The 19845-nt window shown below is 35.9% G+C and overlaps 1 protein-coding gene across 2 annotated transcripts in view; it reads right to left on the reverse strand.

Annotated features, from left to right (window-relative positions):
• The window catches only part of tapt1b (transmembrane anterior posterior transformation 1b), an 82095-nt gene extending 67235 nt beyond the window's left edge, over positions 1-14860 (reverse strand). For both annotated transcript variants that reach the window (XM_039751532.1, XM_039751531.1), the window contains exons 1-2: positions 14646-14860; positions 2249-2379 (exon numbers count right to left, since the gene is read on the reverse strand). In XM_039751532.1, coding sequence (XP_039607466.1) covers positions 2249-2379; positions 14646-14856 — 342 coding nt within the window. In that variant the 5' untranslated portion in view covers positions 14857-14860. The remainder of the gene's footprint in view (positions 1-2248; positions 2380-14645) is intronic.
• Between the last annotated feature and the right edge of the window lie 4985 nt (positions 14861-19845).

Genomic DNA, 19845 nt, shown 5'->3' on the forward strand with positions numbered 1-19845 from the left:
GTTTTAAACAAGTAAGTCAAGCATGCTGTAACTCATGCGTTTAATACCAATGATCACACAAATGTTAACGATACGAAAGTAGCATCCTGCTTTGACATTTTTTAAACTGGACCCATGTCTGCTCTTTGCTGATACTGTTTATTTAATACTGTTACAAGATAAAAAATTCCTTGCTAAATTGGCTGGCCATTTTTATTATCATTCCTTAGGTAGTGGAACACTGCAATAATAATTTTTGCTTTTCAAAGATTTTAAAAGAAAGGGGTCCCTTTAATTTATTTAAATTGTATTCACTATTTCTTTTTTTTCCTTTAATTAGTTTTATATTTTAACACAGTAAATCAAATAATAAGACATCCATGTCCGATTTCCATTGGAATGCAACAGCTTTACTAATCAACGCATATCTAAAATAATCAAGACACCACAATCATAATAAACCACATCAGGATATTGAGTACTATTAGTTGGGAATTTCTGAATTGACAAGGCAAAAACAAAAGATGAAAAAATAACAGCTGGATTAACTAAAATACAAGATTAATTACAAGCATGAAGTGACTGGTGATGAAAATCTGATGCCAAGTTTGACCCTAGTATATACTGTACATGAGGCACTTTTTAACTATATAAAATAATTAAGCAAAAAATAACATTGATAACTTGCATTAAAATCAGTTTAGGAAGAAAAATTCCTTTGGCCCTATTATTTCCTATTCATCCATATTTGACAACTGGTTGAAAAACTCTGTGACTGGGGGTCTAAATGAATTAAACACTTCATCTTTTTAATAACTTTTCACTTGTAATTGAGGGTGAACCTTTCAGTTTTCCTCTGTTGTATACTGGACAGGACCTTTTCTACTATACTTCTGTTCTGAACATACAGAAGTGTATTAGGGCCACGGTGAAAAAAAAAATACGGACACAGTGAAGAAAAAAAATCTAAATGTCGAGATTAAATACGACGTGTTGACTTTATTCTCGACATTTATGTCAAGATTAGAGTCAACATGTTGACTTTATTCTCGACATTTCCACTTTATTCACGACATTTACGTCGAAATTAAAGTCGACATGTTGACTTTATTCTCGACATTTCCAATTTATTATTGACATTTACATTGAGAGTAAAGTCAACATGTTGACTTTATTCTCGCCATTTATGTCGAGATTAATGTCGACATTTCCACTTTATTCTAGTAGTTTATTTTGTCAGTAGAATGTCGCAAACTAAACTTCATCTTAAAATGAATGTTTCATTTACTAGATTTTCTCAAACCCCGTCATAAATTAATGTAGCACATTAAATGCTTTATATTAAGTGTTCCCCAACCCTGTTATTAATCTCTACGCGCTTCTTAAACAGACTTCCTCTTGCACTGAGAGGCACCGGCAGCGATCGCCACACATTGACTTCATGATATTCCTGCTCTATGAACATTCAGAATACTAAGATAAATACTTGATATCTTTTTCACGATGAAATGCATTAAAGCATGTATTAAACATGGGTGGCGGGGGGCAGGGTGGCGTGGTTGGAGTGATGCTACCTTGCATTAAGGGGTCCACAGGTCTACGTTCAATGTAGAAAACTTTATGGTAGGTGTGACGAGGCTCCAAAAAACTGGACATAGGAATGGGCATCGCACAGGTTTAACTTAAATATTGTGTAAATGTTGGGTTCGTGATGTGGTGATCGGAGACACGAATGCAAAATTCATTGGATGTTCTTTATTGCATGCGTGCTGTCTCTATCTGACGTACTAAACCACCAGCTCCTATCATTTTCATTCTCCACATAATCAATCACCACACGATAAACGTCTTTGTGAAGTTAAAAATAGTTATAAACTTAGACCAAGAATGAATAATTCAGATATCTCACCATTAACTTGTGGCATAAGATAAACATAAAAATCAAGACTAAATAAAATTTGCTTTTTTAATAATTTCTAAATATATAATTGTTTTGGCCTAATGGGCAGGATAGGGAAGGGTGAAATGTTAAATGGTTATAGGGCTCGGGGTTAAGTTGCAGTGGATATTGTTTGGATTTTATCTTGGCTTATTATTCTTATTGTCACATTTATATTTGTACTAAATTACTTTCTAGTAAAAAAAATTATAATTTAAAATAGTCAAAAAAAAAAACTGTTAGCATAAAAGTCATGAACATCACTGGTGAACAACAGAAAAAACAGCTAGAGAGGTCTACTGTGGACTTAAAAATGTACAATGGGCATACCTTTTCCAGCTCTTTTGGAATCCGCATACATGTGTAAACTCTCTCCCTCCGCTCAGTGTACTTTGCTTCATTGTGTTCCAGAAAGTAGCCTCGAGTTAACTCTGTACTAATGAACCTCAGAAGTGAAAGATCTGTATTTAGAAAAAGAAAAAAGTACAATAAACACATGTACTGAGGCATAATATAATAATAATGTAGCAATACTATTAAAACTAATTTCAAAATAATGCTAAAATCATTAGGGAAAATTTTGGTATTTTTAAAGTTAAAGTTACATTTTCAAAACAGTAACCCACAACCATACTGTACATTTTTTAATAACTGAAACTGTATGTAGATATTCTGTGGAACAGCAAGTCTCTCTAAAGGCCTACTGTAGAGTTTAACAGGACATTACTCAATATGTGAAACAAAAGCCATATAACTTATAAACACATCCAGTGAGTGTGTGCATTAGTACAGTATGCTCTGCAATGGACTGGTACTACATTCAGGCTTCCTGACACCTTGAAATGGATTAAATGTATTGAATAACAGATGAATGCTGTAAACATTTTGTTGCTTTGTTTAGTTCATGAGCTTTATTACTTTCACATCACTCCACATTGTTTTAGGTACATGCAGTACAAAATGAATTAATATGTAAAACTTGTGTGGCTTGTTATGATTTCCAACCACCTTCTGACGTTTTAGTTAAAAAATAAAATCCTGGTTTTATTGAGTTTGAATCTTCAATATGTAATATCTCCACAAAACATGAGATTTAATTTTTTTTCTCTGCCACAACTACAAACTACATGGGGTAAGTAACATACATAAAATACTGTATATCATCATTGGAAAGATCAGTCCTTTAGAAAATGAAAAAAAATGGATGCAAATTAATCACAAAAACAAAAAGTACATTTAAGACAAGACTTTTTAGCCTGGGACAAGACATGACTTTTTTAGAGAGATACTTTCACGTCCCGCGAGACAAGACTTTGTGCCAAGAGATTTAACCATGCCCAGGGCTGGAAATAAAAGACAAAGTGTAGATGACAAAGTAGAACATCGTAAAGACATTGGCGCAATACACATGCAGAGCAGGTTAGAGATAAGGAAAGTACTAAAATTCAAAGACTGAAAAAAATGATAGTAATGATCGCATTAGCACAAACAAACAGAAATTATTACTCGATGAAATAACGGAACAGTGAAAAGAGATTGAATATATTGTTCGGATTTAAACTTTAAGTTGGAGACTTTTAGATTGTTTAATTCGTGTTGCCATCAGGGAAAAGTAGTGTTTCTTCCCAATGAAGAGGTGTAACTGCGAGAATTAAAAGATTTGTTGTTTGGTGAAAGTGACATCCACATACGCAAGCAGCAGAAACGTGAAGTGGCTGGCGTAGCGCAGGCCGGGGTTAGCGAGTGAATCAAGTAGGGGACGAAGCCCCCTCGTCCAACTAAAATAGTATTTAATGCCAATATGGCTAGTAGTAAACCAGTATAAATTATTGTGTAAATAAAAAAATAATTTCAAAAAAGTGTAATTTTTTTTAAAACTTAAAACAAAATGCAATAACCTGAAAAAAACACCAAAGAGTAAATATTTCTTGTTACTGATTCATCATTATTTATTTGTTTAATATGAAATATGTAATACCAGTCTAAGTGTACAATAATCTAAATTTTAGACCTATCCAAAGACATGAATACAACAATATTTACATTAGTAATTACAGTGGTGTGAAAAACTATTTGCCCCCTTCCTGATTTCTTATTCTTTTGCATGTTTGTCACACAAAATGTTTCTGATCATCAAACACATTTAACCATTAGTCAAATATAACACAAGTAAACACAAAATGCAGTTTTTAAATGATGGTTTTTATTATTTAGGGAGAAAAAATCCAAACCTACATGGCCCTGTGTGAAAAAGTAATTGCCCCCTTGTTAAAAAATAACCTAACTGTGGTGTATCACACCTGAGTTCAATTTTCGTAGCCACCCCCAGGCCTGATTACTGCCACACCTGTTTCAATCAAGAAATCACTTAAATAGGAGCTGCCTGACACAGAGAAGTAGACCAAAAGCACCTCAAAAGCTAGACATCATGCCAAGATCCAAAGAAATTCAGGAACAAATGAGAACAGAAGTAATTGAGATCTATCAGTCTGGTAAAGGTTATAAAGCCATTTCTAAAGCTTTGGGACTCTAGCGAACCACAGTGAGAGCCATTATCCACAAATGGCAAAAACATGGAACAGTGGTGAACCTTCCCAGGAGTGGCCGGCCGACCAAAATTACCCCAAGAGCGCAGAGACGACTCATCCGAGAGGTCCCAAAGACCCCAGGACAACGTCTAAAGAACTGCAGGCCTCACTTGCCTCAATTAAGGTCAGTGTTCACGACTCCACCATAAGAAAGAGACTGGGCAAAAACAGCCTGCATGGCAGATTTCCAAGACGCAAACCACTGTTAAGCAAAAGAACATTAGGGCTTGTCTCAATTTTGCTAAGAAACATCTCAATGATTGCCAAGACTTTTGGGAAAATACCTTGTGGACTGATGAGACAAAAGTTGAACTTTCTGGAAGGCAAATGTCCCGTTACATCTGGCGTAAAAGGAACACAGCATTTCAGAAAAGAACATCATACCAACAGTAAAATATGGTGGTGTAGTGTGATGGTCTGGGGTTGTTTTGCTGCTTCAGGACCTGGAAGGCTTGCTGTGATAGATGGAACCATGAATTCTACTCTCTACCAAAAAATCCTGAAGGAGAATATCCGGCCATCTGTTCGTCAACTCAAGCTGAAGCGATCTTGGGTGCTGCAACAGGACAATGACCCAAAACACACCAGCAAATCCACCTCTGAATGGCTGAAGAAAAACAAAATGAAGACTTTGGAGTGGCCTAGTCAAAGTCCTGACCTGAATCCAATTGAGATGCTATGGCATGACCTTAAAAAGGCGGTTCATGCTAGAAAACCCTCAAATAAAGCTGAATTACAACAATTCTGCAAAGATGAGTGGGCCAAAATTCCTTCAGAGCGCTGTAAAAGACTCATTGCAAGTTATCGCAAACGCTTGATTGCAGTTATTGCTGCTAAGGGTGGCCCAACCAGTTATTAGGTTCAGGGGGCAATTACTTTTTTCACACAGGGCCATTGGATTTTTTTTTCTCCCTAAATAATAAAAACCATCATTTAAAAACTGCATTTTGTGTTTACTTGTGTTATATTTGACTAATGGTTAAATGTGTTTGATGATCAGAAACATTTTGTGTGACAAACATGCAAAAGAATAAGAAATCAGGAAGGGGGCAAATAGTTTTTCACACCACTGTACCTATGGGGGTTAATATATAAAGGTAGTTAAAACTATACTCTCTTCAAAAACTACATGAATAAAAAATAATTACGGAGGTTGTTTTCAGATATTCTTGCACACCTTTAACTGGCTATTAAGAAAGAGTTTGACTTTTATGATGTGCAAAAAAAAAAAAGACCTGTCTAGCTGATGCAATTAAGTCTGTGTTTTTAATATTCTTCAACCATTGAGACTTGTACATGTTTGCCATGAACAAATTGCACTGATGTACCCAGCACATTGTCATTCCTACCTAATTAAATTTATGGCTGCAGGGAATACCTTCTGTAAAAGTGGACTACAACTAAAATTACCATAAAGTTTAGAAAAGCAGCAGCTGAAAATATAGGTTTTTAGGATCAGCCAATTTACTGATCAAGCCTTTTTTAGTGAAAATTGGCCGATTTAGATGGGCAGACAATTGATAGGAGCATCCCTAATATAAACACACTGAGTAACTCATTTAAGTCTCTGCAACAGTTTTGTGAGAAAAACTCAAAGTTAATGGACAATTATTCAGGCTGTGAATCTGACAGACAGATGTATAAATATAAACTAAAGACGATCAAAAGAAGTCAGGGGTAAGCTAATACAAAACAATACCCGTGTGTGGATGTTCCGGTGAGCACTGTTGCTTCACTTAATAAAAAGCAGAAGTTACATCAAACCACAAAAGACAATGCCTAAATAGGTTCTCTCTCAAAATTCTCTGTACAAACAAGAAGAGAGCTTGTAAGAGAAACAACTGAGAGGGCAAAAATTACTCCGAAGGATCTACAGGATTCAGTAGCTGAGACAAGAATAATGAAGCACCAGTCTGCTGTACCAAGTGCTCAGTTGTTTGTATGAGTGGTTGGCTATTACTCAAAAACAGTTTCACTAGTGCATCATATAATCTGATATAGATGACACCAAAATAGAGCTGGGGCAGGGTCTTGACATCTGTTTAAAAGAGAAATAAAATGGATAGTGGAAAATACAAGCAAATACTGAGAGAACCCGTATTAGTTTTCTAAAAAAACTGAATGATGAGTGAAAGTTGATCTCAAACAAAAGGCCAAAGCCTATTTTAATATTTTGAAAGAAACAGAAGAGAAGGATTGGACATTACTAATATGTTCCAGTCTATAAGTTAATATGGATGTCAATCCGTGAAAAGAAATATATACAGTTTAATTTATATATTTTTGATGTGGAATAATGAAAGCCCTGGCAAGCCTTAATATTAAAGAGAATTTTTCGTTATCAGGAAGGATTTACTTCAAATTAACTGGGTTTAAACAAAAAACCACAGCCACTGCATCCATCCCACCAGGACTAAACCTGAGGGTCCCCTACTTTAAAATGTTTTAAGTTTAGTATTGGTTGTTTATTTGTATAGTAGTGTTTTGTTTATTAGGTTACAGTAAAACCTTGGACTGCGAGTAACTTGATCTACGAGTGTTTTGCAAGAAAAGATAAAATTTTTAATAAATTTTAACTTGATAAACGAGCAAGGTCTTGCAATACGAGTAGTACATATACACTTTGTCCGCCGAGCATTACGTGGGGATTGTGGGTAATCGTCTTCCATGCTCGTTCTCAGTCGGCGTGCCTCACTCATACAGTCAACATCCGTATAAGCGTATACTGTTTATTATAGCATTGTGACCACATGTGTGTGCTGTAACGTGCAAGTCACTGTCATGTACCCCTAAACACGAGTCTCAATACTTTAGCAAAACCAGCTTTATTCAGCGTGAAACAGGAACAGCACGATTATTTATTGTAGCGGGATCTGCTAATCTCCTATACACAGTATACACAAAAACAGCAATCATGCAGGGTTGTTGCCAGGTTATTGGCTAAGTAATACAGTGCTCTTGCATTTATAATGTTTCTTGCACCCCCCCATCGACAGTAGGTGCTTATAGCATGACCGCGATCTATTCTGATTCACTTTTACGGCAAACTGCTACAGCGCTGGGAGCCTGCGGTTGCTTCGGGACGCTCTTCCACATGCTCTCCCATTGGGTAGAATCTCAAAAGAGTTTAGAACCCTTACAGTGCGTAAAGCATTTTTTTAATTTTGTGTCCAAGTGTAGTGACTCTTCAGGCAAAAGCAACTGTCATTGGACAGGTTCCTTGTTAAAGTTGCAAAAAAAGAAAAAGATTCCAGTGAGCAAGCAGATAGCAGTGATTCCGTTAGTTAGAGTGAAAGTTGTCCTACACAATAACTCTCCTCCTTCTCTCCTTTCTTTTGTCTCCCTCACACCAGCCATGATTCTTTTCAAAGGTAAAGTGCAGGTTAATTTGTTTTACGTATTTTTACTCTCAATTTTGTATGAATCATTTTTATATAAATATTTATGAGTTGTGAAACGAATTATCTGAGTTTCTAATATTTCTTATGGGGACATTCGCTTTGATATATGAGTGCTTTGGATTACAAGCATGTTTCCAGAACAAATTATGCTCACACACAAAGGTTCCACTATATATATAGAATTTCCAAAATCTATGTACTGCGGAGCAATCTCCTGTCCAATTTCTATTATCTCCTAGCCTTGATTAGGGTTAAGAGTAAAGAAGTCTTCGAGCCCATGAAGTAGAAGTCAAAGCAGAATCTCTTGAACAAAGTGAAGACAATTTTCCTGGTTGTAGACCAGGGGTCCTTAATCACGGTCCTGGAGAGCCGCAGTGGCTGCAGGTTTTTGCTCCAACCCAGTTGCTTAATAAAAAGCACTTATTGCTAAAGTAACACTTCTGCTTCACTTTAGTGATTTTGAGCCCTTATTGCTTAATTTTGTCTTAAACAGCTATTTTAATTGCTCCTTATTATCAATAACATGCAAATGACAAGAGAGAGCAGCATTTCTCCATTTAGCTTATTTACATTTACACCTGTGTGTATTTATCTGCACTGTTGGGTTTAATTAAATACTTGGAAGAAAAATGAAGAGAAAAAAGTGAAGGACTGAGAATTACTCGTCCATTTTAGCCTTCAAATCATTTGCATGATAGAAAGGGAAAGAAAATCTAGGATATGAGAATGACCTGATATAGCAGAGTTAATTTAATTTCATAGCTTGTTAGTGCCTTATTGGCAAGAATTGCTTTCTAATTAAGCAACCAGGTCAGAACAAAAACCTGCAGCCACTGCAGCTCTCCAGGACTGGGATTGAGGACCCCTGTTGTAGACTCATATAAAAAGCAGGGTCATTCGACGACAAATCAAATCAAATGGCCCATGCACTTTGGACTCAAAAAATTCTGGAAAAATTACCATGCACTAATGTTAGTGAGGAGACACCCCGTAAATGTTTTTTGATGTAAGATCAATACTTTCCAAGATACTGTACATTCAGTTTACTGAGGGGAGGGGAGGTGTTGATTTTATCCAACCTAATTTTTTTCATCAGACTTCACAAGTCCATAGCTCAAGAGCTAAACCACCAAGCAGACTCAGACTTTGCACACTGGGGCATTAATTGGTATAGTATGTAATTAAATTAAAACATTTGGTCCAGGTGACCCTGCATGGTCAAAGCAGCCCCTTGAAACTGGCCAAAATTTAGCTTGTTTTTGGCTTAGCTAAGTTTAGGCCTCAGAAACCCAAATTTGTAACCGACACAGACTTTTTATTATTTTTCTCAGATAACTATATAGGCTTTCTTAAAAAGTAATAAACAGAAAAGTAATCGTATCAGGGTCTAAGCAGCAGACCTCTCAAACTCAAAAAATCATATTGGATTTCATTTTCAGAGCACTCAAACTGCATGTGGGAATGTGCACAGAATTTTCTCAATACTTTTTATTTATTCTAGATTGTCCCTTCTTTCTCAAAACACAAACCTTACTTTTCTTATGCAAATCTTTTGTGTTTATTATCCATTCTAAACTTATGCTGAATGTACCATGTGTCAGTAATGGTAATCACTGAGTTTTCAATCAGTAAGTTATCAAAAATGTCAAACTTTTTTCGCATCAAATGCTGAAATCCTATCTCATGTGATTCTCCGTGGCCAAGACAGTCAATCGATTGTCTGAATAGCTACTGAAGTAGCAGCTGAGATCCTGCCCTCTCACAATCACACTCCTGATGAATCAGATGCGCCCCTCACCTTAGATCAGTGTCCTATTGCAGGCTATGGTGGGAGCAAGTATGATGAAAAATGTTGGATTGGTGTGATTCGTGACAAGCGTGAGGCAGAATCATACATGCAAACTACTGCACAGTTTTTCAATTGGCCACCTAGCGACGACATTTTTTGGGTGCCATTACAATGTGTCACTGCACTGCTTAGAGCACCTACAACGGTCAGTGGAAGGCAGCACCATCTTGACTCTCAAAGACAAAGATTCTGCACACTGAGCACTTCATTTAAAACAGAAATGAAATGGGTCACATTCCTGCTGTTGCAATACCAAGATGTTAACACTTCATTATAACTAGTGTTGCATTTAATGATAAATCAAGCAGCTGTTGTTCATGTGTTGTGATTCATGTGGCTTTAGTGATTTATTTATTTCCATTAATCCTATACCCAAGTTAGTGATGAAGAACTTGATGATTATCATTACTGACAAGTGGTGAATTATGTGGTGAACCCATGTTTAGTATGTAAAATAAAAGATTCACAAAAGAAAAGGAAGACTTGTTTTTTCAGAAAGAAGGACCCATGTAATACATAGGAAAAATAACTTTAAAAATGTCTAGACATTCCACAGTGTACTCAGCTGGTCTGAAAATTAGACCCAAAGTAATTTTTTCACATTTGAGAGGTCTAGTAGTCAAACCTTGATGCAGTTTTTTGCTTGTTTTTTGCCTTTTGAAAATCCCTGTGTAGGTATCTAAACATGGAAACATTTTCACCAGGCTGCCTATGCTTTTTGAAAGCCTAAACATGGCAAAGCCAACGACACAAAATATTTTTTTCTATTTATTTTCCAAGTTCTGCTCTTTTAAAGTGGTGTAGTCTGGACCAAACATTTTGATTTTGTTACGTTCCATACCTATAAAGTTACTAGTATGCCAACTTTCGGCCTGCTAGGTGGTTTGGTTCTTGAGATATGGTCTTGTGAAACTGATAAAAAAATAAAGCTGTGTCAAATTTGACAACCCTCTCCCCTCACAAAACTGGATGTATCTTGGAAAGTATTGATCTTACATCAAAATAATTTTACAGGGTGTCTCCTGGATAACATGGGTATACCTGGTATTTTCAGACATTTTTGAGACCAAAGTGCATGGGATTTCTGGAAAATCATCTGATTTGACATGGAATGACCCAGCAGGTAGTTGGCACCATTTCTGCTTGGCAGTCTGTAAGCTGCCTGAGTTCAGATGGTCTGTCATGTAACAACTACTGTGTATGATTGCACTCTTCCTCATAACTGTTCCTATACCTTTTTAAAAACAGTATTTTAAAACAAGCAGAGTGTGATACAGACCCCTGATGAACAATATGATAACTTTGAAGTTTCACACTGACGCTCACTTATTAATGGCATCACTCATGGGCACCAGATTTAGGACAATGTACTCTGTGAAAAACACACACACATATATATATATATATATATATATATATATATATAAAAAACAATTTAAACATTATGTTTTACACACATTGCTCTTTTTACATTCACAATTAATTTTACTTTGCTTAAAATTTTGTGACCAATTTCTTACAAATCGTCTGTTGAAAACCAGATAATTAGATATATATAATGCTTTGTCCTTGCATATTAAAATATCAGGATATCATTTTTTGGTAACATCACTCTGTCCTAACAAAGTATTAAGACACAGAGGAAAGCTCTGCACAAAGCTCTGATTACAACTTCAAAGAAAAACTTGAAAATATAAACAATATTTGAGTTATTTTATAAGAATAGCTAATCTGACAAACAAGAAAGCTTAACAGTTTGAAAAAATACACTTAATGTTAATACTAACTTTCGTTGCAATGCAGTACAGAAAAAGTGGGGGCTGACACAAAGAGAGATCAGCTGACATCACTAGGAAGCTCTCCCTTCACAGTATTCAGAAACAATCTAACAGGCTAACATTTAGCTCATGTAGAAAGGAGATCACTTCTAAGTCAAATAGTACAGGTTCGCAGATGGCCACCGTCAGCATACCACAGTGCACATCTTCAAACTGAGATGCTTTCACTATTTAAACTAAACTGAAAGTGCACACAGCATCCTGACATTCAGCACTGGATCACCACATAACACACCTTAAAGTGTAAGATTGGTATTTTTCAAGTCAAAGTTATTTTAAAAATACATTACATTTACAATGGAGTGTTATGGTACATGATTCCATACATGATTGAAAAATCCTTATAACGTACCAGTTTTGTCCACTTTGAAGTAGCAAATGTTCCAATTTAAGAAAACACGCCTTCCAAGTTTATGAGGCACACTTGTGATATGGGAGGAAAACTAGAAATAATTAAGTTATCACAGGTTTTTGATACTGCTTTCTCTAAGCATGGATAAGTTTCTTGCTCATTTTCCTGTTTGCAGTGGCCATCATGGGTATTTTGGTATTTGGTACCCTTTATTAATCCCCGAGGGGAAACTGTCTTTTCGCCTGGCCTTTGCAGGTCAGAGCGCAGGGTCAACCATTATACAGAACCCCTGGGGCAATTTTAAGGATAAGGAAGGTCCTAAAAGAGTAGAATCTCTTCTAGAAGTTATGGGATTTGAACCAGCAACCTTCCAGATACCAGCACTGATCCATAGCCTCTGACCCTCTGAGTTATGAAATTTCTAAAACGAAGCCCCTAGCTAGCCCATTGCATTCTGTGTTATTTTACATAGCCTATGGTGCCTGAAATAAAATATTGAAACAAAAAGAAATGGTATAGTTTCTTCCTAAAAAGAAAATGTGTATGTGTCCATTAGACTCAAATTGAACCACTTTGTCGAACAATTCACTTGAAGTGCCAGCCACAAGGTTAAAACTGGGTAGCCACAGACTCTTGTTTATTAATGACAGAGTGGACAGGGATAACCTTGTGATTTTTACTGCACTGTCAACATATCCTTTTTAACTTCTTAACTTAAAAAACAGACATCTGAACTACAGAAGGAATTTTACTACTATCTTGAGATCATTTTAGAGTGTGACCCTGATCTTTTTCAAAATGCCACTGATCTAGCTTAATAAAATGACACTTGTTAAATGAACAGTGTGTGCTATGAAGATGTTAGGTGTATAGATCAAGCTGTATCTGCAACAGGAAGATGCAATGTTTATTTATAAATTTGTAATAAGGTGATTAATCCACATTTAATTTACAAAAATATACCTATGTAGGCAAGCCAACCCCAAAGTACTTATACAACAACCCTGCTCAAGCAGTGTAACAAAATCAAGTACACATACAGTATTAAGGAAGTAGACAATAATACCAATAATCAATGTATGCATGTATAAATGTATTTGAGCTTTGGTGTGCTTTAGTGTGGTTGTGACTCTTTTGTGCTTTTCTGCATTTTGAAAAGGCCTAACAAAATTGCTTGCTTCAGCATAGATTCAGCATTTTTCTGGCTCTGCCTAGTAACCATGTGAAGTATGGTAGAAGCCACCTTTAGTTCTTCTTAAATGTAAAACCACAATTTATACTGACAGACATTCAGTTTTTTACTGTAAATATAAAATAAGTACAGAGCGTAAGGTAATCTTTTCATTATATTTGAGTCATTTGGAAGTGTGAACAATAAATGGAAAAACTAAGCTGCTGAGAAAAATGCCTGTCAGCCCTTTAGAATTATCTACATTCCTGCATTAACATAACCTAACATGAGTTTTGATCATCTCCCAATCCGGACAATAAACTGAATCTGATTAAACAAACAGCACACAAAAATTGCACTTTCTATGTGTCTATTGAACCCATGATTCAGTTCATATCAGGAATACAGATAACTATAAATTGTTCAGAAACCTGTGAAATAAAAGTGGGTTACATAGCTCAGTGTAGATTTAAAAAATCTGTCTAATTCCTCATAAAACTGATCATATATTTTTAAACTCTAAAATTATTTTTTACCCGTAAGCTTTCTTGGTGTGAGTCAAAGAAGTACGATGTATATATAACTAATGCATACGTTTAAATAATATAACACATATATTGAAAAATAAAGATTTTGTTGATGTACACAAACACAAAAGAAAGTTTCACAAGCGCAAGTAATACATTCTGAATAAACCGTTTTTTGCTCTAAAAAGAATCATCATAATAAACACTTATTTAAAATTACATCTTAAGTTGATTGTGATGTTTATCCATTTCAAAAACCGATTTCCGTGGTTTAATAAACAATGCAATGTTTTAATTTCATTTTTCTGTAGTCTCGAGACCCACGGATAACTTTGCTTTGTAACCCCCCCGTGTGTTGGTGCGCGCGCACGAGATCTGTCAAGTGCACTACAGTGTAGGCTCAAACTCTGACAGCTCCTGCTGTGTAAGAAGCACCTCACTTTATCGGCAAAATCATGAACTGTTAACACGCCCAATACATGATGGGTGCTCTGGGTTCAGGTTTCGTGCACAAGGTTAAACGGGGCCATGCCAATACGTCTTCGCTACACAAGCAGATCAGATAAACTCGACTGTCATAAACACTTCAGTGTGATTCGTATCTGTGTACACCAAGACAGTCACAGATAGTTAAGAAATCAAAGTTAAAACCTACGGCACAAAGTTAGCATATATGTAGAAGGTACAAATCGTGAGGAGCTCTTCCTTTCAGTTATCTCTCGTCACATGCACCTATACACACCGGCCTTTGTAATTTGCAGTGTGACAGAAAAGCCACCTATTTTTAGAAGACGCCAGCCATTGGCCACACAGCGGGAGTAGGTGCGAAATACAGATGTACCTCGCATCCAACTTTTCTTCGGCAAGCTGATTTAACTATAACAGTAATCAAACCCAATATACAATGCACTCGTGTTATCATTCCTTTCGTTCTCATGCTACCCCTCAGTGTCAGTTTTGCAGCGCCTAACTGCGAAGCACAGTCTCCACTTGAGTCTCACCTGATAAGTTTCTCTTCCTTTCCTTGTTGACAGTTTTCCTCTCATAAAATCCGAGCGTTTCCGGGATGCTACTCGCCTTCTCCGTTCTTGTGTGTGCGTCGTCGGCCAAATTATCCTTCTCTTTTCCTTCTGGTTCTGTCTCCTTTCCCTCTGCCAGTCCCGCTGCCACTGTATCCGCCATCTTCATTCGCAGCGCCAACCACCACAACATAGTGACGTCATCAGTCCCCCACGCAGAGTGAGGAACCGAAAACTACAATTCCCAGAATGCTGCGCGAAGAAAGGTTGCTCGCTGTAGCGTTCAAACGGTGACTTTCATCGGAAACAATGACAGGTCACCTATAACACCTGTGGTTAGTAACAAATATGCTTTCATTGCGTAGGATAACATAAAACACAGTATATTAATAATGTTTTATTGGACTCTTTTTGGGTTCAAAAATGGTACGCTTCTTTTGCAAATATAATTTCATTTAGTTTGTAAAACTAATTTGGTAAGCCTTAGTGTCAGATGTTTATTTTATTTCCACAAAAGTCAGCCTGAAAGATGTAAGGTAAACATATGTTTGAGTGCAGAAATTAAATACTAGATTAACCCTGAGAATTTGCTTAAAGAACAGGAAAAACTGGAAATCCATTGAAAGCATGTGGAATCATATAATGCATATTTGAGGGTTATTTTATTCAGTTAAACTGAATTTTATAATGTTATTCACTGCATTTCCCAAGACAAGTTTATCTGAAAAACATAGGAACACAAAGCAAAGCAGCACAAGATATCAAGATATTTTTCAAAATAATTCAAATGCATCTTGATTATTGTAAAATGCCCAGACAACTGAATGTCAACACAATAAAGCAGAATATAAAAAGAAATAAACAAAAATAGAATAAAAGTAATAAGCAGTAAAAATTTTATTAAGTGCAAATTAGTACTGTAGAAACTATTGTAAAATGTAAGCGTAAAAATGTGGATTTTCAATATTACGATTGCTGATTTCTTACAATCAAATGAAGCACATTTTCATAACATTGCATAACAGTAGCAAAGCATTGCTTTTAGGTGGGGGGAAATTCTACAGTACTCAGGGGTTGACTTAGGAGCAAGGGGGTCCCTGGACTTGTTTGGGCCCCACCTAGGTATTCTGAGGGAAATACAGAAAACTATTTATGTCAAAGCTTAGGAGTTGCCTAAAGTGGAATATCCACAACACAGGAACAGCAGATGGTGCAAGAGTATGCTATAGATTAATGGAAAGCCACAAAAAATGTAGAAACAACATCTGAGATTGTGAGCGTTGTTGGACAGAGTATGCAGTGCCACAGTTTAGAATTATACTTGTAGGCCATTCAACACAGTATGCCATGTCAAATATTAAAAACAAGCAAGTTGGTTAAGTCTGTCTATTTAAGAGAGAGAAAGAGAAAGAAGGAGAAAGGGAGAGAATTTTTTTTTTTTTAAACATTGGTCTGGCAGCTAGTTATTTTCACAATATCAGTTATGTTCACTTGTTAAGGTGAAACAAAGTAAAGAAAATTAAAATACATTTACGAAAACCTTAAACAAGGAAAATCAAAATGAGACATCAAAATGTGGTGCAAATCTTTGAGCCAAAAATCAAATGTTCCTAGTTACCTTATTATCTATTCCCTGTATAAATAACATGAAAAAATTAGTAATTTTGATTTTTATACGCATAGTTGGAAACTGCCTTTACCACAACACCCCTTTAAACGCCATCAGGAGAAAAGTATTATTAATGTCAAAGCAAGAGACCAGCAGCAATGCCAACAACTATGTACAAGCATTCCATGATGATTTCAATGACATCATCAAAGAAGATGCTAAAAATATCAACACATGGAAAATACAATTCTAGACATTAGATAATAATGACATTATTATCTCCAAAGGAAAAAACTGAACATCATAAGATTTTGAGTGCTTAGGACTATGACAGTGAAAAGGTAAGCTCAGCATAGTAACAAACAAATCATCTACGGTCATGCCATGGCTTCAGAAAAGCAACAGGGCAGACAACACTGTATAGAGCTACACTGAAGAAAACAGCTGTTGCAGCAGACATGTAAGGCAGGTAAAATAGTGAGATTTGTAAAAGGCTGAGGTATTGATGATGTTTATGAACACACAAAGTGATAGCCAAGATGCAAAGCTTTAAAGAAAACCAAATAAGCAAAAAAGGAAAGTAAAAAGTGATAAGATGTGAATATTCACATGTTCATATGTTATTAGCTTTGCCCCCCAAACAGGGGGAATGCATTGCTTGAAAGCAGCATTTCTGCTGTACTGTTGTGATTTGACTTAGTTTTTTCATTTTTTTCACTGTTGTCTTATTGTTCTTTTATGGCTTTTTGAGGATTTTGAATTTCTGGAACATCAATGGAATTACTATTTTGTTTCTTTAATATGTTTTCAAGAAAGTTAATATCATCCTGTTTAGTATTTACTGCAACTCAATTTTAGTTTTTGAGTGTGCTGTCACTCTGTAGCTCTGTTGCCATGATATCAAGGATGGCTACTACTAGGACTGTTCCCAGAATTCACTCTTCTTAAGTCATGGGTGCGATATTTTATAAACCAGTGCTGCACTTATTCAGTACCTGAGATTGAAAATAAATACGATTTTTAGTACTTGTTGATGGTGTTATTTTGCTTAATGATTATTGAAATTTGGAATTCTATTTAGAATTTAGATGTGAAATAAAGTTATTTTGGGGAGTCATTGATCTGTATCAATAGATGCTGCATCGAGCAAACACAAGTCTATACACAGGTAAGGTAGAACCTCTTTAGAAGGGTTAAGACAGATAGTAGCTGCTAACAGGCTAAAGAGTTAAGAGGTTGGGAAGCTGAGTAAATTCTATCATAAACCTAAGAAATGAAATTTCAGGGCAAAACAGATGGATGTGGGATGAAACATTTGATAACTAAATAAACAAATCAATTAATTTTTTTAAATTATCACAAAACGTATTAACAGTTCCATATCTCGCATGCTTACTTAGATTTGCAATTGATAAAAGTAGCTTCTGTTTTCTAGTTTGTCGCTCTGGTTGATAGAAATAAAATGAGATAATGTTGCTTACCTATTTGAATGGAAAACCCATTAGACATGACTGTGGTGCCAGATTGACCAAATTACTATTACGATTGATGCTGTCATTATCAGGTTTACTATTTTCTCATGCAGAAATATTTTGGCTGGCTGCTCTTTAAATATCCAGCAAATACTCTGGCTAGGTCAAATAATGATTCATTCAAGCACCACTCTGTTTTACCCTAGTACTTCAAAGATTACAATATCTAAGTTTTCTAGGCAACTCAGGCCCCTTCTTGATTACATCTTGCCTTAAGAAGGGGCCTGAGTTGCCTCGAAAGCTTTCATATTGTAATCGTTTTAGTTTGCTATTAAAAAGTGTCATTTTGCTTGGCTTTTCCCTAGTACTTCTGAAATTAGATAAAGACAAGGACATTATATTGTATGTTTACTTTAATGAATGAACTGAGAAGATATGGTCTTCAAACTCCAAACAAGAAAACTGATTCAAAACAAATCTGTCTTAAGTAAGAAATGGTGCAGACTCTTACTGTTTGGCAACTAATTTGCATTTAGTTAAATTAGGAACACCTAATTACCTCATGGCTGTGTATACTGCCACACCAAGATAAATACGGAACGACTAAAGATTCAAATCAAACTGTATGTAATAAAAGTGAAGGGCAAAGCAAACATCCCTAACTCACAAGGTCCTTATTCAATTCTATTTAATAATCATATCTGTAAGATTACATTTGATACAAATAAGGCATTGATCCATTTTTTGTTTATGTTTATTTTCTTGTTTTGTTATTATCAGCAAAAATAAACAGAGCAGTTTGTTAAAGTGCCTGGGGCACTTGACTTCCCTTTACAAAGTTGTCGGGTTTAAACACTAACAACTTTTGCCTTTTGCAAGCCTTCAGATGAGCTCTCCCATGCATTTATTTTGTGATAATGTCATGCTTTGGACTTTTTATCTGCCTTTTTCAATTCTGTTTCAAATTGTTATGTTCTTGTTTATTTCTTTGTTCCTCTTGCCTGTTTTGATACGTATTGTTTTGATTCCCATTCTTAAATATTTCCTTTGATTTTACCTACCTGATATGCTTCTTTTTTGATCTTGATCCTTATTTGCTTGTTAGTCCAGCCTTGCATAGCTGGGTGAGTATGACAGAACATTACTTTACTGCCCAATCATATACAATATATCTTCTTCCTTGCCTCAAAGGTCGATGACAGGGGAGCTATGATGGAAGGGCATGTGAATCTCAACGTGCAGTCATGTATTGATTATATGGATTGCCAGTTTCTCTTCTTCTTTGTAAGACTCAATCTATTAAATAGGGGACAGAGCCGGAGCCTTCATTCACTTTTATCAATAGGTAGCTCAATAGAAAACCATTAAATATCTAAATTGTGTTAGGTCAACTACTAGGGTATACAACTGCCATTTTAGATTTTACTGAATGGTTTGAATGCGAGATAAGGATTCCACTAAAGTCTAGACTTGAGTAGCAGGTAAAAAAGATAAGAACATGGTTGTAAATCCAAGTGGATTTATACTATGACTAATCCACTCTCTAGCTGTGATGACTTATGGGGAAGTAAACACATGCAAGTTGTAGTGACTCTACAGTCGTGGCCAAAGGTTTTGAGAATGACACTGCCTCAGTGTTCTTAAATCTTTTTGTCAGATGTTTCTATGGTATACTGAAGTATAATTACAAGCATTTCATAAGTTTCAAAGGCTTTTATTGACAATTACATTAAGTTTAAGCAAAGAGTCAATATTTCCAATGTTGGCCCTTCTTTTTCAAGACCTCTGTAATTCGCCCAGGCATGTTGTCAATCAACTTCTGGACCAAATCCTGACTGATGCTCAATGCTTGGAGTTTAACCAAATTTTTGGGTTTTTGTTTGTCCACCCGTCTCTTGACGATTGACCACAAGTTCTCAATGGGATTAAGGTCTGGGGATTTTCCTGGCCGTGGGTTCAAAATGTTGATATTTTGGTCCACGAGCATCTTAGTTATCACTTTTGCCTTATGGGATGGTGCTCCATCATGCTGGAAAAGGCATTGTTAGTCGCCAAACTGTTCTTGGATAGTTAGGAGAAATTGCTCTGGGAGGATGTTTTA

Source organism: Polypterus senegalus, chromosome 4, assembly GCF_016835505.1.
Source record: "Polypterus senegalus isolate Bchr_013 chromosome 4, ASM1683550v1, whole genome shotgun sequence".
NCBI classification, from domain to species: domain Eukaryota; kingdom Metazoa; phylum Chordata; class Cladistia; order Polypteriformes; family Polypteridae; genus Polypterus; species Polypterus senegalus.